Source organism: Arachis ipaensis, chromosome B6 (genome assembly GCF_059453495.1).
Source record: "Arachis ipaensis isolate K30076 ecotype BB chromosome B6, ASM5945349v1, whole genome shotgun sequence".
Lineage (NCBI taxonomy): Eukaryota > Viridiplantae > Streptophyta > Magnoliopsida > Fabales > Fabaceae > Arachis > Arachis ipaensis.
In genome coordinates, this window is record NC_142441.1 from 147,056,142 (window position 1) to 147,078,232 (window position 22,091).

Consider the following 22,091-nt stretch of genomic DNA (forward strand, 5'->3'; position numbering starts at 1 on the left):
GCCTCAGATGCCAAGATGTACGGCTCATCGTCTTCATGTTCACCGGTGTGAATCGGCATGGCAAAATTGACACAGGTGTGGCCCAAAACGTCTTGTCGGATGCCTCTCCCCGACGTGGTATCTGTCCAAAGACACTTGAACAAGACTACAGTGAATTGACCACTGTAGTTAAGCTCGATGATGTCTACTAATCTCCCGTAATACGAGACACCGCCAACAGCAACATTGGCATCCCGTTTACTTGCATAACTTCTAGTATCCGAAGTGACATAAACCCCGCTATTCTATGTTTTCATCCCTTCCTCCCTTGACATGGTCCTAAATTTAAATCCATTGACGTTGTACACCTGATAGCGTTTGGCCTGAGCAATTGGACCGCAGGCGAGCCATTGCAACTCGTTCGAATGATTGGTGCTTCCAAATGGGACCTGGCATTGAAATATTAGAGCCAAGAAAGCACCAAAGGGTAGTAGGATCCTTGGATTTTAGAGATTACCTCATGCCTGAGCCAGTTCAAAAATCCTCTGTGCACAACACTATCTATGTGAGACTGGGACCTTGTTTTACTTCGCAGTTTTCTCTTTGTGATGACTCTGTACTCACTGTGCACACAAAAAGATACTTCAAGTTCAGTACCATCAATATCAAATTGGCTCATTGTATAATTTTAGAACCCAAGCTCTATACGTACTCCAAGAATTTCTCTACAGCAATGCAGTTAACCAGTACATGACGATGTGCTTGAAGCTTTTCGGTTGGACTTAGTGTGAAAAATGAAGCTGCCCCGACTGTCTTTCCAACCTCTGGGAACATGTTGGCAATCTCGCTCGGTGGAGCATCGCTCGGACGGTCGTCAACGCGTGTCGGTCGGTTGATCCTAGTCTCCACGTTATCTAGGTATCTTGAACAGAATGTGAGAATCTCCTTGGATAGGTAGCCCTCTGCAATCGATCCTTCCGGTTGTGCCCTATTACGCACGTACTGCTTGAGACGACATAGGTACCTTCGAGAACATAACATAAATTACTAGGTGACAGATATCCTACTAAAACAGGCCGAGAAAGCCTAAGTAGATCTTTACCTCTCGATTGGGTACATCCACCGGTAGTGCACTGGGCCACCGAGACGTATCTCCTCGACCAAATGCACTGTTAGATGAACCATAACTGTGAAGAAGGAAGGTGGAAATATCATCTCCATGTGGCACAGAGTATGGACCACACGATCCTGAAGGAGAGGAAGTTGTTGAGGATCTATGGATTTACTACATATTAGTCGGAAGAAGGCTGATAAATCAGCCCAAGACGGCGGACACTGGGGTGGGCAATACGTGTTTTGACGCAACTGGCAACAGATGTTCCATTAGAACATGGCAGTCATGACTCTTCAAACCAAATAACTTGCGCTGTTTTAAGTCAACACAGCGAGAGATGTTGCTAGAGTACCCGTCTGGAAAGACCACATTCTTGATGGTCCTAAGAAAGACATCCTTCTGTGGGTTCGACATGGTAAAGACTGCAGCGGGATACTTTCCACCTTCAAGTGGCCACATATCATGCCTGATTCCCATCAACTGGAGATCTTTACGAGCTTTTAGGTGGTCTTTGGATTTACCGCTCTCGTTCAACATGGTGAATACAATGTTGTCGCACACATTCTTCTCTATGTACATGACGTCAAGGTTGTGACGTAATTCGTTGTTCTCCCATTATGGCAAATCAAAGAATACACTCCTCTTCTTCCAGGGTGACTCGTCTTGCAGCACGGTCTGATGTCCGCGTCTTCTTTTACCCCCCACCGCTTGCACCTTGCCCTGTGAGACGGGCACACCCTCCAATTGTCTCAGGATATCCCTGCCAGTCAATTTGGTAGGTGGGGATCTATCCTCTACTTTACCATCAAATCTAATCCGGTATTGTCTATATCTGTGATCGCGATTCAAGAAGCGACGATGACCCATATAACACCATTTCTGACTGAAGGTGAGTCGCCTAGTCTCGGCGTCCAAATTACACGTGGGGCAAGCTCTCCCGCCGTACGTATTCCAACCAGATAAATTGCCCAAGCCAGGAAAAGACCGCCACTCACCTGCGCCGCTATCCTTCGAATGAGCAGCGGTTATGGCCAATGCCACTATTTTGTCGCAGCTATCGTCCGCCTCTGCCGTAGTGATAGAACAAATCAAATGTAGAAAATGTAGCATCATTTTAGCATAATTGAAAGAAAGAAAATCTACACCAATTCTAATTAAACAAACGAAATCACAATCCTTCTAATAAAGTGTATCATTGTTACTAGCTCAACAATAATAACATAAAAAACAAGTTGCAAATAGACATAACCAAATATATTACTAACACACAAATTACCGTGTCCACAAATAGTGTGTCATCTTCACTCAGAGACGGAATATTAACGTCGGTGGAATTAGAATTGATCACTCACAAAAAATTATATTTAATTATTTTTTATTCTTGTTGGTAATAGTTGGCAGACTTAAGTCTTGGCAACGTATACTTTTCTTTTTATCATTCAATAACTTTTCTCACATTTTTTTTGTCTCACTTAATCTGTGTAAGATAAGAGATTATATTTTACCAAATAATTTTAAAAAATTGAAAGAATTCATTCTCAAATATAATTATATTTGAGTTTCACTTTATATTAAATTGAAAAGCCACTCTAGTGTGGCAAATAAATACATAGTAAAGTTTTTTGGCTTTTCATGGTAACATTTAATTCAATAGGTCAATAACTAATTTGTTATAGATCGTAATTCTATCTAAAATTTGCTGTTGACTAATAGTTTGCTACATATATAAAATAAGATCCAAACTCTTGATATTGAGCTAGTCAAAAAGAAGCCTGTTATGTAGTCAAAAATCCAGGACAAAAACGAGGAGATAAAAAAACGCTATTTGATTAAGTCGTTATCGCTAGTGAGTTAATCTTTTTGGTGTTTCTAACATGTCTCAATACTGAATTTGCCATGCCCAAATCTAATTTTTGTGTGTGTTTGAGTTTTTTTCTTTTATCTCAATTGGTTCACCGTTATCTTTTACTGTGATCATGATTATGGGATCGTCCTTGATATGCATATCGGGGATAAGATTAATATTTCATGCAGAATCCAAACAGTAGAGACATAAAGTGGCTACATTGAAATCTCTCAAAGCGATTTTAATGCGTTGTACATAAATCTGAATCTTGGGCAGATTTACGCGATGAAGATCCTCAATTCATGAGCATGTAATTTAACATGGAAAATGAAAAATGATGACATATGTACCTCTCCTTTCTAAGGCAACAAACGCGCAAGAAACTCTGTTTTCACAATGAGCCTCTTAGAATGTACGTAGATGTTTCATAATATAGCCTAAGAGTTGAATGTTAGAGGAAACTTGACTCTCTTATATTATTATTTCAGATACAAATAAAATAAAATCATAGATAAGCCTTTCAACATAGCTTTGTAGACTTGAAGTTGATGACATCTTGAATACAAGCATTCCTGAACAAAGTGACATCCAAATTCACCCGAACCAAGCGATAGCCACGGTCCCTAAACGCTTCAGGTGAATCCAGGGCAGTTCCAAACCTCCCTAAAAAGGGACCACCACCTTCTTTCCTTGCTGCACCCAACACCTTCTTCTCCACGCGATCCACCATCTCCATCACCCTCTCATCCTTTGGGTTCCTTAGGCACCCTATGCCCGCGCTAAGGTCCAGCGGTCCAACCATTATCATGTCAACACCCTCCACCGCCGCAATCTCTTCCGCACACTCCACTGCCTCCGGAGACTCCACCTGTCGGTATCAATAATACAAAAATTTGAGAATATGTTATCCACTTCCGCCACACCATAAAAAACAAGTTAGTGGGGCTTTGATTTTCTGTGAACTTTGAAATATTTATTGAATGGTGTGCCATACCTATCATGTATGTTTGGATAATTTGTGCCAAAATTAATTTGGCTTCATTATTTGAGTTTCTAAAAGTAAAAGCTATGCAACTATAATTTTTGTTTTCGCCATAACAAATAATAAACGAAAAAAATCTAGAAAACTAAATGTAGCTAATTAGAGTAAATTAGTTGAAAAATAGGTCTATTACCAAAAAAAAAATTATTATTCTAATTTTTAAAATTTTAAAATTAGAAATAAAAAAGAATTGACTTGAGTTGGTTTATATTGTTGTTGGCTCCTTAAAAATAATAATTTTTAATATTAAAAATTTTAAAAACTTATATTTAATATTTTATTTTTTAACCTATTTAATAAATATCTCTACCCAAACTCATTTTTTTATTATAAATCCAATGATATCCCATCCCTTATAAATTATTTTGTACATAAAACTCTTCAAAATAAATCACACTTACACACTGATCTATATGGCTATGTTTAGTTCTAAGGACAGAAATAAAACGAGACACTTAAGAACAAGTAGATACAAAGAACGTAGAAATAAAAATTAATATTTTTGTATTTTATTTAGTGATAAATTAAACACACAAAAATGATTAAAATTTAATTTATTTTTACTTTTTTCATACAAAAAAAATTAAAAATAAAAATATAATTATAAAAAATTAATAGAAATAATTAAAAAATAAATTATATCTCTTATTAATTTTTTATCCTTTTTATGATAAAAAAAATAAAATGATAAAAATTTAAGTATAGATAATTTTATGTGAAGTTGATAATTGAGAATCGTTAAATAAATTAACAGATTTGACTAAATTATTATCTAATAATGCTTAACTATTAATTTTACATGAAGTTAACTGTAGCTAAAATTTCACTTATATACTAATTTAGTGTATATCCATATTTCATCTATCAAATATAATTTTATATCTCTTCACAACTAAAAGCTTAAAATTCGACTTTATTATATTCTATTATTTTTTAGTTAGAATGGTTGGAATTGTATAATCATTAATTATTGACATTGATAATTCGCTTAAAGCAATTTGATTATAACTCAATTCATGACTATCATAGACTTAAAATTCATACTCTTCAGTGATAAACAATTTGTTAAACAACACTCAAGTTACCAGAAAAAATACACATTTCAAAATCCGTTTCTTTCGGATATATGTTTTCAATTACGAATCCAACAATAGATAAATCTATATTTTTGGTGACTTAAATAAGCTAAATACAAAAAAAGCCAGATAAATCTATATGCCATACAGGAACACATACTTCACAATCAATGCATTTATCAAAAAAATTAACTAACTAACTAATTTAAAATAAGTAACTAATTCAAGTGAGTAACAGTAAACATACAACATATTGATACCGACCTGGCATATGATGAGCAGGTCCTTCTGACAGTGGCCGTCGAGTCCAAAGCGGGATGCCCTCGCGGCGGGGCTCACAGGAGAACGGCAAAACGACACCGCTTTTGCGGCAGATTGGGGGTCTTGGATCATAGGGAACACAATTCCCTGGGCACCGAGGTCGATGGCCTTGCGGGCCCAGAAAGAGGAGCTGCTGTCGGGGACGCGGACGACGGCTGGGGTTTTGGCGGCGGCGAGTGCGTGGAGGCAGGGGAGGGCTTCTGGGAGGCCGCCGTGGCCGTGCTCCATGTCGATGAGGACGAAGTCAAAGTCGGCGAGTGCGGCTATCTCTGCGACGGTTGGGGAGAAGGTGAGGAGGGACATGCCGTAGACGACGTCGCCGTTTTGGATTCGGGACTTGAGAGTCGCTGAGGTGTTTTTTTTGGCGGTGTCCATGGTGTCACGGGTGAATTAGTGTGAGTGAGCCTGCTACTAAATAGATGAATCAAATAGTAAGCGAGTCAAACCCCAAAATGGTTCTTGAGATTGACGTTATGCATTAAAATCGTCCGTGAAATTTCAATTGCACCAATTACGTACCTAAGATTGAAAAAAATACACTATATTAGTCCTTGACTCATTTTTTATTAGCGACATGATGACATGGCATGATGATGTGGATTGTAAGTGACACGTGTCACTTCATGATTTAGCCACGTGTAATGGTATGATGTGGTGACCAATGACACGTGGCATGCTGACGTGGATGTTGTGCCACGTGTCACAATGTTATTTGGCCACGTGTCCGTTTGTGCCACGTGTCGCAACAGTATTCGTCCACGTGTTATCCATTATGTTATCGTTTTATATGCACCAAATTAATCCCTGACTTTGCATTAAGTGACTCATTTTAGCCCCTGAAATTAAATGTCGAGCACCAAATTAATCCCTTCACCAGTTTTTTCTCATTTTTTTTCTATAAATTCAAAACTCTCAATATTTTTTAATGCATTAATTTCAATTCTATTTTTTCACATGTTCTTCAAATAAAAGTGTTTTTATAAAATATTTTTTCTCTTGCGAATACCCTAACCACCGACTTGGAGTTGACGTGAAGGCTTTTCAAGCACATTCACTACCATCTCCGACCTCTTTCAGTACTTTTATAAAATATTTTTTTCTTGCGGATACCCCTAATAACCGTCGTCTTAGAGTTGACGTAAAGGCATTTCAAGCTTCCCTCGTTATCATCTTCGGCCTCTTTCGTCTAGACTATAGAAGTCAAAGATGGTAGTGAGAGTGCTTAAAGTGCCTTCAATCTAGCTCATTTATACATAACGAAAACGTGTATTCCATAAGAAAAAAAAATGTTTATTTTAATTATTAATTTCTTGTTAAAAACACATGTTTTTTTATGAAAAAAATGTGTCTAATCAATCATATAATTATTTTTTTTATAATAACATACTTATATATTACAAAATTTACCAATGTTAAATTATTAAAAAAAATTATATAATTAAAACTAAAATCTTAAAAATTTTTATGAAAGCACTTGTATTTAAACGATATATGAAAAATTAGAATTGAAATTAGTGTATCCAAGATATTAAAATTTTAAATTTAAAGAAAATGAGAAAAAATTGGTGAAGGGACTAGTTTGGTGCACGACATTCAATTTCAGGGACTAAAATGAGTCACTTAATGCAAAGTGAGGGACTAATTTGGTGCATATAGAGTGATGATATAATGGATGACACGTGGACGAATACTGTTGCGACATGTGGCACAAACAGACACGCGGCCAAATAAAATTGTGACACGTGGCACAACCATCCACGTCAGCATGCCACGTGTCACTGGTCACCACATCATTATGCCATGTCATCACGTCGCTAATAAAAAATGGGCCAGGAACTAATATGGTGCATTTTTTTCAATCTCAGGGACGTAATTAGTGCAATTGGAATCTCAAGGACGATTTTAGTGCATAACGCCAATCTCAGGGACCATTTTGAAATTTAACTCAATAGTAAACATATGTGAGAGTTTATGTGTATATTTTTTTTATATTATCAACAAAAATTTTATAAAATATATTGATTATGCTATAAAATTCTATAAAATATATTATGCTAGGTAAATATTAAAATTAGCTACTAAAATTAATTATTAATATAAAATATATGTTAAAATATAATATATATTAAAAATAAATTAAATTATATATTTATATATAAATATATTAGTAATTGATTTTAGTATGATTTTTATGTATAAATAATATTTTAAAAAATATATATATATAGAAAAAGTACTGCATTTGATTTATTTTTGTTTCTATAATTTTTATCGAGTTAAATAAACAAATTTCATGTAATTCGTATCCGATTGAGTACGATTGGGCTTTTTGAATCATGATTCGTGAGGGCTGAGCTTATGATTTAAGGATTTCATGCAAAGTTCGTAGCCAATGGCCCAAGCTATCAGGTATTTAGGCCCATGAGACAAGTTGCTTTTGTATTTCTGTGTATGAATCAATATTTGTATTTGTTTTGTACACCAAAAAAAAATTTGTATTTGTTTTTTCCTATATTTTTTAATTTTAATCAAACCTTTTATTTAATGGGAGTTTGCTAAGCTGAAATCGACCCAGTAGTGTTGGGAACAATAGTAGGTAATCGAATATTAAAAAGTTCTGTTAAGGATGAGATATAAGTGTTTATCATAAGCAAAAGCAAGAACAGAAGATGAAAATGCAGTTGAATAGATGGTGGAGGGTGCCAGCCTACAAATGGCACCCAAGACGCCATGAGAACTATAGTTTGGAATTGTCGAGATTTGGAGAGATCCCTGACAATTCACACCTTAAAAGGGATCTGTAAATCTCACTCCCCCGAGATTGTGTTTATAAGTGAAACAAAGAACCAATCTCGACAGGTGGAAGCAAAATTTCGGGTATGCGGCTACGAAAACTGGCATATTGTTAACCCGGCAGGAGTGGCAGGAGGACTTGTGCTAGCTTGGAAGGACAGCATCAGTGTTCAAATTATTAGCAGTGGAGAATTCTTTGTGGCAGCCGAAATTAAGGAAGTCGGAAGCAGTGAGGTATGGGCGTTCATTGGTGTCCATTTGAGTTGTTCAGAACAAATTCGATCCTTACAGTTTGAGGAGCTTATAACAATGAGCCAACACATGGAAGAAAAAGTGGTAATAGCAGGCGATTTTAATGCTATAACAAGCCAAGCGGAAAAGGAGGGTGGAGGCCAAAAATCAGCAACCACCATTGCAACATTCACTAATTTTATTGACAGTAACGAATTGGTGGATATTGGAATGGTGGGGCACCCTTTCACGTGGACAAATCGAAGACAAGGAGAGGATTTGGTGAAGGAGAGGCTTGACCACTATTTAGTTGGGATGGAATGGAAGATGAAGTTTCCGAATGCAGTGGTACACAGGCTCACAGAGTCAGGCTCGGATCATGCTCCAATTTTGATGGAAACCGAACCTCAATCCTGGCATAGTAAAAGGCGGTTTAAATACCAGGAACGTTGGTGTGGAGAAGAGGATGTCAAGAGAATTGTCAGTGAAGTATGGAGAATGAAAGTTGTAGGCTCGGCTATGTTCTCCTTGGCCCAAAAGTTGAAAGTTTGTAGACATAGACTAGTTTAATGGCAGAAAACTCACAAAGCAAACTCCCGGAAAGAAATTGAGGATCTTCAAGCTAAACTAGAGGAGTTGCGGGTGGCTGGAATCAATGGGGGAGAGGAGGTTACCAGTTTGGAAGAGAAGTTGGAGCTGGCATATTTGAAAGAAGAGAGCTATTGGCGAGAAAAATCTAGAATCAAGTGGCTAAAAGAAGGAGATCAGAACACTAGATTCTTTCACCAGAAATTTCAATCAAGGATGCGAAGGAACAGAATTTGGAGATTAGTGGGAGGGACAATGAGATTGCATCGAAACCGGAGGATATTGCAAAGGTAGCTGAGGAATACTTTTGCGATATTTTTACTTCTTCTTGTTCGGCTGATCCGAATCCATACTTAGAGGATTTGGAGTCTAAGGTTACAGCTTCCATGAACCGTAGGCTCCAAAGGCCAGTAACTATGGACGAGGTCAAAAGAGCTACATTTAGTGTTCATGCTCAGGGTGCTCCTGGTGATGACGGGTTTACAGCTAAGTTTTTTCACTTTTTCTGGGATATAGTTGGAGGTGACGTTTTTAAGGCAGTGAGAAGTTTCTTTCACAGTGGCAGAATTTTAAAAAGCTTCAATCATACTCAAATTTGTTTGATTCCAAAGGTGCCAGATGCCAGTGACATGACTCAGGTACGACCGATCAGTTTGTCTTCAGTTGTGTATAAAATTATTTCTAAAGTTATGGTGCACTGATTACAAGGTATTATGAATAAAATTATAAGTCCAAATCAGAGTGCGTTTCTCAAAGGAAGACTCATTTCAGATAATATTCTAATTGCCCACGAATGTATGCACTATTTGAAAAATAAGAGAAGTGGGGCAGAGCATGAGATGGCTATTAAACTAGACATGAGCAAGGCTTATGATAGGGTTGAATGGAATTTTTTATGGTATATTATGGATAAGCTGGGGTTTGATGCTAAATGGATTAACTAGACTAAGGAATTGGTAACGACTGTTTCTTACTCTGTTGTTGTGGAAGGTCAACCATTTGGCTATTTTAGGCCAAATAGGGGCATCCGACAGGGTGACCCCCTATCTCCATATCTCTTTCTTTTTTGTGCAGAAGGACTTTCCTTCTTGCTACACAAGACAGAGCAAAACAGATTAATTCAAGGAGTTCAAGTTAATCGGAGATGCCAAACAATTAATCACCTTTTGTTTGCTGATGATTCAATCCTTTTTTGCAAGAGCGCACCTAATACAAGCCAAAGCATTCTAGAATTGCTAGAGACCTATGAGGGTTTTAGTGGGCAAAAAGTCAATTTGAATAAGTCGGCTATCTTTTTTAGTCACAACACTCCTCAGAACACAAGACTAGCAGTTGCTCAGACACTAAATATTGAACATATCGGAGCACAAGACAAATACCTGGGACTGCCCTCTATAGTTCAAAAATCAAAGAAAGCAACATTTGGAGCTATCAAGGATAAAGTTCAGAAGAGGATTATGGATTGGAAAAGAAGTATATTGTCATTAGGTGGCAGGCACACGCTGTTGAGAGCGGTGGGGGAGGCGATTCCTATTTATACACTCTCTTGTTTCAAGCTCCCGGACACGCTGTTGACTGAGATTCATAGCATGCTCTCGCAATTTTGGTGGGGTCAAAAAGGCGCAGAACGAAGCATGGTTTGGATTAAATGGGACACAATGACGAGACCAAAGAAAGATGGAGGGCTGGGAATCAAGGATCTAAGGGCGCAAAATTTGGCTTTATTGGGCAAGCAATGTTGGCGTCTAATGAAATACCCTAATTCTACTATATCAAGAATGCTCAAAGCTAAATATTTCAGATATACAGATTTCCTACATGTAGAGATAGGAAGCGTACCGTCGTGGGGTTGGAGAAGTGTTCTTGAAGGGCGCAAGGTGATCGAGAAAGGCTTGTTATGGAAAATAGGCTCTGGCACTAATGTTCGCATCTTCCATGACCCCTGGCTCCCACCACCAGTGCCCCTTAATGTCCCTCAAAATGCACTCACAATCCCGCCAAATATGCAAGTGTATTACGTTAGTGCATTACTAAATCCTGATAGAAGTTGGAATAAAAATCTGATTGAGTCGATTTTTTCAGTTGATATATGCAATAAAATTTTTTCAATCAAACCAACAGAGGAGGAGGATGAAGTTAATTGGTGCTGGACAAAATCTGGTATATATGAAGTTGGGTCAGGATACAAAATTGCTTATGGATTCTTTCATTCTCCTACTTCATTGAGGTCCCAGAACATACACAACAGAGTCTGGAATAGCATTTGGGAATTGAAATTACCACATAAAATTAAGATTTTTCTATGGAAAAGTCTTCATGAAAAGCTTCCAGTGTTGCAACAAGTTCACAGCTGGTTCGCATCCACTCCTGCCACTTGTCCAAGATGCATGTTGAAGGCTGAATCAATTTCTCATGCTTTGTTCCAATGCCCCCTGTCTTCAATAATATGGAGCCTAAACTTAATAACCCCTGACCTATGGATGAGAGAAGAAGAAACTTTTTTCAATTGGTGGCAACGAGTCTTATCCTGGGCAGCGGCTCAATTCGACGGTAGACAAAAGACCCTCCTCATAGCGGCACTGTGTTGGAGCACTTGGAAAGCGAGGAATCGGTGTGTTTTTGAGAAGGTAATAAGCCCAGCACCAGAGATAGTGAAAGAAGCTAGCAATTTAGTGCGTGAACTCGTGAACCATACCTGATAGATGCTACTTTTTCTTTACTCTTACTTTACTCTTCTTTAAGCTCTTAGTCTTTCAGTCACAGCTGATGATAAATGGAAATACCCAATTCTTTTGTACTTCCTTATGAAAACATTTTTATTTTATATTAATAAAATAATATTTATCTTTAGAAAAAAAGTAACTAGTATTTAGACTTACCTGTTGATGAATACGTCAATAAAATAAGTTAATTCTTTTAAAATTAATTTTATATAATTGCGACTCCACATGCACTTTTATATTTATCCAACAATATATATAGTAAGTGCACATCAAAATCAATTACTAATATTAAATATATAATAAAACATAAAATATTTATAAAAAAACAAATTAAACAATACATATATATCGTGAATAATTTTAATATTTTTTTATCTATTTGGCCACTTTTCTATTATCGTTAAGTCACGTTAACTTTTTTTAAATAAAAAGTAAAAGTAACATAACCTAAATGAGCTGCGTTTTGTTATTTTTTTTTATTTTAGATTTTTTCTCCTTTTTTTTTTTATTAAATGTAAAAAGAGGTACAATTGCATCCTTAAGCATTTATGCTTGGCAAAGTACATGCCTAATAAATAAACTTAATTATCTACCCATATTCCGTTAAGGATCATTTTCCAATAATTCAGATGACATAAAAGGTGGAAAATAGATTCCCTCAAATTTTTTAAATATTTGAAAAAATAAAGTGTCATTTTTTATCATTAATTTTATAAGTGAGACCAAAATTAAATATGAGAGAAAGAAAAATAAAGAATGAAAGATTATAATTGACACCATCTATTTTTTTTTTACGGAAGAGGATTTACTCCCCTAAAAAGAGTACATGCAATAAATACAATTTTGTTAGATAAACAACAAAAATATAAATAATGTGAATAATGGACTATACTTTAGATTCACTAAACATAATAAATCTAATTATTTATCTTTATCCGTTCCAGGTATACAACTTTTTTATTATTTTATTTTCACTGCAGTCACTCTATTCTCTCTCTCCTGTCACGCCGTTAATATTGCCGGCAACGCCAGGCTTCAGCCCTGCAATAAAAAAGACGCTTATTATTTTTTATGTGTGAGAGAGAAAAGTGTATAACAAGAAGTTGTGACCAGAAATGTGTTTCACATTGGTATGGGATGTACAAATCGGATGCACCGATTTATTTATTTATTTTTTTAAACAAACAATCACAAATCGGACGGTCCAATTTGTGATTTCGAAAATAAAAAAAATTTTAATGTTGAAATCGGACCGTCCGATTTTTATTTTAAAAAATAAAAAAAATAAAAATACAAAACGGACCCTCCGATTTGTAGTTTATTTTTTTTCCAAACAAATCGGACCCTCCGATTTGTAGTTTATTTTTCTCTTCAAACAAATCGGACCGTCCGATTTGAATAAAACACCATATCAAAAAAAAAAAAAAACCTAATCTTCCAATAATAATGTATTACACATATATTTAATCAATATAAAAAAATTAGCCTAAAAAAGAACATTCATGTACAATAAAAAGAAATATTTACCAAATTTAAAAGAAACATCTACAAAAATTTATACTAAAAAATATCTATGTACAATAAAAAAACATCCACCAAAACAAAATAACATTAGAAAAAAGTGAAGGTTATTCATAGAGAAAGAACTATTTATTTCAAAAGAAACATCCAAATCACAACGAAAAATATCCAAATTACAAGAAAAATAAGAGAATGACAGAAGAAAAAGATCTGCATGGTGTCCGACTTGTATGCGCGGCAATTATGGAGAGAGGAGCAGTGGTCCGTGAGGCTATGTGACATTATTGATGGAGGGTGGATGGTGTACCGCGTTGCGGAAGGAGGTGCCTTTGCGCCGCGATGGATGCAGCACCGGTGGTCCGTGAGGCTGCGCGACGCAAATGATGGGGTAGGGTGGATGCCACTGCGCGTCATGGAAGGAGGTGTCTCTGTGCTCGGAGCCGCAACGCGATGAAGGATGGAGCGTCAACGATCGGTGGCGTTGTACGTGGCGGTGCCCTCCGGGATCGTGAGACAGCAGCGGCATGGAGATTGTGAGACAGCGGAAGCGGCGTCATAAGAAAAAATGGGACGTGGTACGAGGGTGCGATGAGAGGAAACGGAACGTGTGGTATGAGGATATATTTAGAAAAGGTTACGTTGGTAATCATAATGATTCAAATTTAAAAATATGATTATTTTTAATTAATTAAAAATTTGATTTTTAAAATTAATTTAATATTTTTTAATTTGTTATTTATGTTATTCAAAATGAATGTTGTTCTTTTATATTTGAGTTATGCTACGTATACAAGAAAATTAGTCATTAAAGTTAGTCATCAGTATAAAATACATGCTAAAATATAAATACACATTGAAAATAAATTAAACCACATACGTATTTATACATAAATACTAAATACATTAGTGACTGATTTTAGTGACTAATTTTAGTATATAAATAATATTTTTACCTATATTTTCTCTAAGAACAATGCTAGGGAACCAAAAGGGTATTAGCCAAAAACCAGCCAAAATACCTTTGGGTGAATCCAAAATCTCTACGAGTTAATATATATAGATGTTTCTTCTACTAAGTATCAGAATGTTTATTTTTCATACTAAATGGATGTTCTTTTATATATTTTTCGAATTTTTTGTATTGCAAATGTGAATGTTTCTATTTCTTTAAGAATTTCATATTTTTTTTAAAATTTTATAGATATTTAATTTTTTTCTAAAATATAACTAGATATTTCTTTTGTTAAGTATTAGGATATTTTTTTCATATTAAATAAATATTTTTTTTATATATTTCACACAAATTGCCACTAATTATTTTTCTAAGACTTTGATATTTCGGATCTGCAGCGAGGAAGTTCAAGAGGAGATTCCGACCGTGCTGATAGAGTGTTGAACCAACTACTAACATAGATGGATGGAATGTCTGTTAAGAAAATAGTGTTCATCATTGGAGCGACAAATAGACCTGACATTATAGACCCTGCATTGTTTCGGCCAGGACGTCTTGACCAATTGATATACATTCCTTTACCGGATGAGAGTTCACGCTCCAGATCTTCAAGACGTGCTTGAGGAAGTCACCAATCTCGAAGGACGTCAATCTTTCGGCTCTTGCTTGTTATACACATGGATTTAGCGGTACAGACATTACTGAGATATCATCACGAACTCTCGATCTGGTAAAGACAGTTTCGACTGGAAGTGAAAGCGGAGTGGGTCGCGGTGGAAAGGCGGAGAGAGCCTGACAGTGAGAGAGAGAGAGGTCTATATGTGTGATTGTTGGAGATGAATAGGTTAATGTGAGAGAAAAGAGAAAGATTTTTATAAATTTTAATTAAGTTTACTTAATCAATTTTAAATTTTTTAAATTTTAAATTTAAAAAATTTAAAATTAATTATTAATATAAATTAATATAATTTTATTTAGTTTTTGCCTCGTGTTCCATATACTTTTTCTTTCTCTAATGCATATCAAAAGAACAATCAAGGTGCAACGCGTCCAGTGTGTTTTATACTAATTATTATTTCTTTTTCTACAATTCCTAATCTGCATATATATATATATATATATGTTGTTAAAGAATAAGTTCTCATGATTAATAGATATAAATGTATTAATTTTCAAATACATGGCTGCTCTTTGCTAATAATGCAGGGATCTAAATTGTGCACATAAACGTGAACCATTTCCACGTGTGAATGTGTGATGAAGTTGTTTAGCTAAATCAACAAGTTAATGAGTCACGTAAGCAATAACCATATGCTTGGCTGTTTTTAATGACTAAATTATCTAACTCTGGCCGATTCAACATTTTCGAAGTATTAAGAGACTTAAAACATTTGGATTAGTCAGCGTATGTATGCTGATTGTAATTATGGATTCACATGACACATGCAAATAGAAAAGAGAGAAAGAACATGCACATATTTTAACACCTAAGTCTTTCTGACATGTATACTTGTACAGTTAGTTAAGTTCACACATTCCGGTCCTGTTCGAGTACGAGCACATCTAGATTTATTACCATGCACCCTCAATCAAAACTCACCATATCAGACAATTCTAAGTATCTTAACGTGGACCCCACAGGAAGCTTCCCTGATCCACACGATTAGCTGGCCAGCAGTAACGACAGCATTTGTACTGTACACTATAGTGTAAGCACATGTACACATACCATGTGCCTTGTTTCTTAAGCTTTTCGAGTTCATTCGGCTTTTGTTTCTTTGCCTGTTTTCTTGCACAAACATACTTAGTACTACTAAGTACTGATAATAAAGAAACGTCCCACGTTTATTTTGCTTAGGGGTGTTCATGGCCGGAGCGATCCGAATCCGGCCTCGAATCCTTTAGAGAGTAGAGACTAATTTAATGTGATTTTACTAGGTTTAAGGTTGGGTAAGGATTTTAAAAATAGATCTAGTCATTATTTTGAGTCGGGTCCAAATTATAGTTCGGGTCACTCGAATTCGGTCTGATAATCCGGTCATCATATACAATTAATATTTTGTATTATTAGTGATGGATGATGGCTATTTTTATGTGGAATTTAAGTATTGTAAATCTTAATATTTTGTGTTATTAGTCATTATAAAACTATAAATTAATGTTTTATGTTTAAAAGGCATAATATTGTGTTATTTGTATTGATTTAAATATTTGGTGTTATTAGACAATATTAGTATTGATTGTGGTTATGGTTTAATTTTAGGGAATTGTTGGTTCTTGTTATATTTTTCTAAGTGAATTTTATCATGTCAAATAATGGTTGAAGTCTTTAAAATTTGGATATTTTCACATGCTAGCTTACAAAAAAGTAATGTTAACGGCCCGGTTTTTACCCAATATAATCGTGGCGCGAAAATGTGTATGTTTCATCGGGTTTAGGTCGAATTCGGGTCTAACAAATAGATCTAGTGTATATTTCGGATCGATTATGAATCACATCAAACTTATTTTCACCCGACCCATGAACACCCCTAAATTTTTTCTAAAGTATTGTCTTACTTGAGCGATCAGCTGAATGAATATTATCATTTTTGTCTACACGTTATCAATACTAATTTACATTTATATTTACATAAATTTTATATACAAAAAATATATAATTTATATTTATATTATCAAAATTTACATATATAAATTAAACTCACATTTTTAGAATTTATACGTATTAATTAATAAAATTTATTTATTAAAAATAATTTAATATTTAAATTAATTAAATAATAATAAAAATTATTAAAAATTATTAGTCTCAAAATTTTTTTGTAAGTGGCTATTTATCCAAAGATGATATTTGAAACTTTAGATGAAAATTAAATTAAAGGTAAAGTATTAAATTGGTCTCCTATATTTGGGTATAATTCTGTTTTGGTCTTTAAAGTTTAAAGTGTTCTATTTAAATAAAAAAAGTTTTATTTAGCTTCAATGTAGTCCTACCGTGAGGTCAAAGTTAAATAATTAACGGTATGTCCTACATGACAGTAGTATAAGAATAAGATCAATAATCTGGAGAACAAGTACAAGTTCGAGAGGCACAAAATCAATTATGGATGCATCAATATATTTATTTATTATTTTTATTACAATTTAAATGAAATATTTTTTATAGAACTAAGGAGAATGATAAATAAATATATTGATGTATTCACATTTGATTTTGTGTCTTTGGAACTTGTACTTGTTTTTCAGATTATTGACTTTATTCTTGTACTGCTGTCATGTAGGACATTTCGTTAATTATTTAATTTTGACCTCACGGTGGGACTAAATTGAAGCTAAATGAAACTTTTTTAGATTCAAATAGGATACTTTAAACCTTGAGTCTTAAGAACCAAAATAGGATTACACCAAAACATAGGAGACCAATTTAATACTTTATCCAATAAAATATATTAAATTATTCAATAAAATTTATTTATTATTTTTATATAAAAATTAAACAACTTTACATGAGTGATCACCTAAAAACAAAATACTAAATAGAAATTAGTTTTATGGAGCGAGAAAAATAAATTATATAGTGCTAAAACATATTTAGAAGATATTAATCAATGTCATTGTGTAATTCAGTAAAAAGTGAAAAAATTGTGATAGTAAAGATATATATTGTAAAGAAAAATATCAAAATTATTATTAGGTGAAGTTTTTCTGAATATAAATAAGATTTTGAATTAATTAATGCTTTATCCGTAACATTTCTTTTAAATATATAACTTCTAATTATATCCAGATAACAAAAAGTTACATATGTTGTCTGACATTTTTTCGTAATACATTTTAATATTTTAATATTTATTATTAAACAACTTCAGAATCAGCCACCAAAAAAAGAAACAACTTCAGAATCAATTGTTCTTTTCTATAATGATACAAATAATATATTATCAAATTGATTTGTACACCGTGGCACAAAACTTATTAAGCATTTTGAAAGATTACTTAATAGTACACATATTTATAGAAAATTTATAACTAAGAAAAGTTCTTTAAAGCATTAAGTTTTGATATATTCTATATAAAATCCATCTAAATCAAACCCAAAAAACATGCCTTTTGTCTCTTAAATTTTTTAATTTTCTTAACAATATTTCTAATTTTTTATTTATTTTAATTTTATTTCTAATTTCTTAAATAATACTTTCCACCTCTTTATTTATGAAATACAAATTTAAAATAACATACTCTTTCTAATTTTTTTTTCAAGGTAAAAAGATATTCATTAAAATATCAAATTGAATACAAGGAGTTCGATTCTATCTTGGACATCAAAAGCCACTTTTTGAAATGGGGCTTCCCAAAAAATTTTTATAACTAAGGAAAGATTTTAATAAAACAGCAGAAAAAAAAGAAAGGAAATAAGAAAGAGAAATAAGAAAGAGAAGAGAGAAAGGAACAGGCATGCTAAAGCCTCGTTCTTGTTTAGACTTTCTGTGACAATTTCATGGCTTGTTCCAGAATTCGTTGAGGAGAAATAATATTGTTCTCAAAGATCTTTAAGTTTCTGACTCTTCAGTTCACTCAGCACAAAACTGCCGCAAGTACTACATTCTTCGTTCCCTGTGTCGTATGATTCGACTGGTGTACCACATGTGACCACCACTTCCAGAACATCTGAGTTTCCAATGCTTGGATCAAGTGGTTAACCGGTGGAAGCTGCCATGTTTGGTTTGCAAGGTGGCACTGGATTAAGCAGTGGTTGACTGATTCTTCCGCTTCTTCACACCTAGGGCAGACATTTGGGATGTTGTGGAATCTTTTATTCAGTCTTCCTCTCACAGCAAGTCCATCATGGCAAGCATTCCAAATGAACACTTTTATTTTTGGGGCGCATCGCAAGCTCCAGAGGGCTTTCCACATCTTTTTATCTCTGCACACTTTCGGTAATTGCTCCATGGGTGGGTGAAAAAAGTGGTACGCAATTTTGTAACCCGTGGCTACTGAGTATGTCCCAGATGCTTCTCTGGCCCAGGTTAATCTATCCTCTCCTTCTTCGATTTCTGTCTGTAATATTCTAGTTGCAATATCTGGATCAAAGTTTGTTGTTATTGTGTGTTCATCCCATTGCCTGTTGTTGTTAATGAGTTGATTGACCCATTCTAGTTGAGTATTAGGGATCTGATTTTGCACAGTAGCAATAGGTAATGAGTTTTTGATCCAAGGGTCTTCAAGAATTCGCACTGAGTTCCCCCGACCAATTTTCCATAGCAGACCTTTCTCCAAAACCTTCCTCCCTTCAAGTAGGCTCCTCCAAGCCCAGGATGAATTGTGACCTGTCTCAGCTTTCAAGAAAGTAGAATACCTGAAATATCTTCCTTTGTAAAGCTTACTAACTAGTGAATCGAGTTTAGTGGCTATTCTCCATCCTTGTTTGGCTAGCATCGCTAAATTAAATGCTTTTAGATCCTTGAATCCCAGGCCTCCTTGGTTCTTCTCTCTACTAATAACATCCCATTTAATCCACCACTGTTTCCTTTCCGAACCCTTTTGCCCTCACCAAAAATTCATTATCTTCCTTTGAACTTCCTCTAATAAGGAATCAGTAATCTGAAACAACTCAGAGTATAAAGTGGAACAGCTGTTGCTACTGCCTTAACAAGCACTTCTCTTCCGCTTACCGAGAGCAAGGATCTTTTCTAGTTTTGCAATCTTTTTTCTACTTTATCTTTGATATAGTTGAAGGTGTTTTTCTTATACCGCTGTATAACCGCAGACAATCCCAAGTATTTGTCTTGGGCACCAACATGGGGGATATCCATTCTTTGCACTAGATCGTCTCTGACTTGCGGGGGTGTTTTTGCTAAAAAAACAGGATGATTTATTAAAATTTATTTACTGTCCACTTAGCTCATTATAATTTTGTAGTACTTGAATCAGATTTTGGCATGCATTCTCGTTTGCTTTGCAAAATAGAATCGAGTCGTCCGCGAATAACAGGTGGCTGATTGCCGGGCATCTACTGTTAATCCTCAATCCTGAGATTTCTAATCTCTGTTCTCCTCTGTGGAGCAGATGGGAGAGCCCTTCTGCACAAATAAGAAAAAGATAGTGAAAAATAGGGTCGCCTTGTCGCAACCCCCTGCATAGTTTGAAAAAATCATGTGGTTGACCATCCACAGTAACAGAGTAGGATACAGTAGTTACACACTCCTTCATCCACCTAATCCACTGATTGCAGAAACCCAACTTCTTCATTACTTCCCAAACAAAACACCACTTTACCCTATCGTACGCTTTGCTCATATCAATCTTCAAAGCTACTTCATAATCACCTCCTCTCTGATTTTTTTTAAAAAATGCACCAGCTCATGAGCAATTAGGGTATTATCACTAATTAGTCGACTTTTAATAAAAGCACTTTGATTTTCACTAATCACCTTGTTTAAAACTTCCTGCATACGGTGAACCAGTACTTTCGAAATAATTTTATAAAAAACACAACTCAAACTGATTGGTCTAATCTGTGACATAGTGTCAGCATGTGGAACCTTAAGAATTAAACAAATATGAGTATGATTGAAACTCCTTAACATTCTCCCACCACAAAAGAAACTTGAGACCGCCTCTATCACATCTTTTTTTATGATATTCCAAAAGAATTGGAAGAATTTACCTGTGAAACCATTATCACCCGGAGCTAAAAAAGGGTTGATGGAGAAGGTAGCTTTCTTGATTTCCTCCTCTGTGACCCTCTTTGTAAGCCTCCTGTTAGTCTCTTCATCCACTCTCCTTTCCATCTCCTCCAAATCCTCTGTAGCCCTTCTCGGATTAGAAGTGGAGAAAAGCTCACTGAAGTATACTTGAGCAATGTGTGCCATGCCTTCCGGATCAGTTGTGTAGGAACCTGAATTGTCTCGGAGTCTATGTATCTTATTTTTTCAGTTTCTGTTCTAAAATTTTGCATGAAAAAATTTTGTATTCTGGTCCCCCCATTGTAGCTATTGCACCCTAGATTTCTCCTTCCAGTATCTCTCCTCTAGTTCGTAAGCATCTGTTAATTCGGCCTCTAAAAATTGAATTCTCCTCTTCTCTGCCAACTCCTCTTTTAGCCTTCTCCACTTCTAGCTTTTCTCTTATCTCAGTAATTTTTTTTTTTTGCGAATTGTGATTATTACTCCTCTGCCACTCAACAAGAAAATGTTTGCATTTTTTTAGTTTGCAGCATAACTTATACATTGGTGAGCCATCCATTTGCAGCTGCCATGTTTCCTTTACAATCCTTATAACTTCTTCTTGCTCACACCACCTTTCTTGAAAACGAAACCTTCTTTTAGCTCTTCTCTCTTCACTGTCTGACTGAAGCAAAAGAGGGCAGTGATCTGATCCTGTATCTTCTAGATGGATGATTTGTGCATTTGGGTAGTCTAGTCTCAGCTGCGTTGAAGTTAAGCATCTATCTAATCTTTCTCTAATAATTTCTCCATCATATTGCTTATTGCTCCAAGTGAATTTGCTCCCCACTAATAAAATTGTTAAACGCCTCCATAGAAGATGCCGATTTCATTCTCCCACCCTCTTTTTCATGATGAGCAATTATTGCATTAAAGTTACCTATGACCATGAAATAAGGGTTTCCTCTCCTCTTTTGATCATCTCCATAATCACTTCGTACTGAGCAGTCTTACGGTTGTCATCATTGTGAAGGTGAACTGTAGCCACTTCCTATTATTTTTGAAGTGACCGGTCAGTCCATAGAAAATGAATTAGGAAGTCTTCATTGTGCTGAACCACGATATCTGCTTCATCTTTCCAAGCCAACGCTAATCCCCCTGCCGTGCCTCTGGGATTCACACAAAAGAACTTCTGAAAGCCCACCCTCTTACACTTCTCTTCCACCGTCGAGGCAATGTT

At 35.2% G+C, this 22,091-nt stretch overlaps 3 protein-coding genes across 3 annotated transcripts; 1 reads left to right on the forward strand and 2 right to left on the reverse strand.

Annotated features, from left to right (window-relative positions):
* Positions 1-3,390: 3,390 nt before the first annotated feature.
* Positions 3,391-5,784, reverse strand: LOC107605409 (uncharacterized). The gene is made up of 2 exons (XM_016307288.3): positions 5,322-5,784; positions 3,391-3,807 (listed from the first exon to the last, which is right to left on the reverse strand). Exons 1-2 carry the CDS (start codon positions 5,751-5,753, stop codon positions 3,460-3,462), a joined length of 780 nt encoding a protein of 259 aa, XP_016162774.1. The 5' UTR covers positions 5,754-5,784; the 3' UTR covers positions 3,391-3,459.
* A 2,324-nt stretch (positions 5,785-8,108) lies between these two features.
* On the forward strand, positions 8,109-11,689 carry LOC107647664 (uncharacterized). Its single transcript, XM_016351721.2, has 4 exons — positions 8,109-8,891; positions 8,979-9,101; positions 9,206-9,628; positions 10,190-11,689. The coding sequence occupies exons 1-4, from the start codon at positions 8,109-8,111 to the stop codon at positions 11,687-11,689; spliced, it is 2,829 nt and encodes a 942-aa protein (XP_016207207.2).
* Positions 11,690-18,761: 7,072 nt separating this feature from the next.
* Positions 18,762-19,622, reverse strand: LOC148563081 (uncharacterized). Its single transcript, XM_088491152.1, has one exon. It carries the CDS (start codon positions 19,620-19,622, stop codon positions 18,762-18,764), a length of 861 nt encoding a protein of 286 aa, XP_088347278.1.
* Between the last annotated feature and the right edge of the window lie 2,469 nt (positions 19,623-22,091).

What these genes read in the sequence shown, in the direction of transcription:
- LOC107605409 (XM_016307288.3), bottom strand. Translation starts at nt 5,753, where the DNA reads ATGGACACCGCCAAAAAAAACACCTCAGCGACTCTCAAGTCCCGAATC. An exon ending in ACCTGCTCATCATATGCCAG is followed by an intron (nt 3,808 to 5,321) that starts GTCGGTATCAAT and finishes TGATACCGACAG; the next exon opens with GTGGAGTCTCCGGAGGCAGT.
- LOC148563081 (XM_088491152.1), bottom strand. Translation starts at nt 19,622, where the DNA reads ATGCTAGCCAAACAAGGATGGAGAATAGCCACTAAACTCGATTCACTA.
- LOC107647664 (XM_016351721.2), top strand. Translation starts at nt 8,109, where the DNA reads ATGAGAACTATAGTTTGGAATTGTCGAGATTTGGAGAGATCCCTGACA. An exon ending in TCAAGAGAATTGTCAGTGAA is followed by an intron (nt 8,892 to 8,978) that starts GTATGGAGAATG and finishes GTTTAATGGCAG; the next exon opens with AAAACTCACAAAGCAAACTC. An exon ending in TGGAAGAGAAGTTGGAGCTG is followed by an intron (nt 9,102 to 9,205) that starts GCATATTTGAAA and finishes ATTTCAATCAAG; the next exon opens with GATGCGAAGGAACAGAATTT.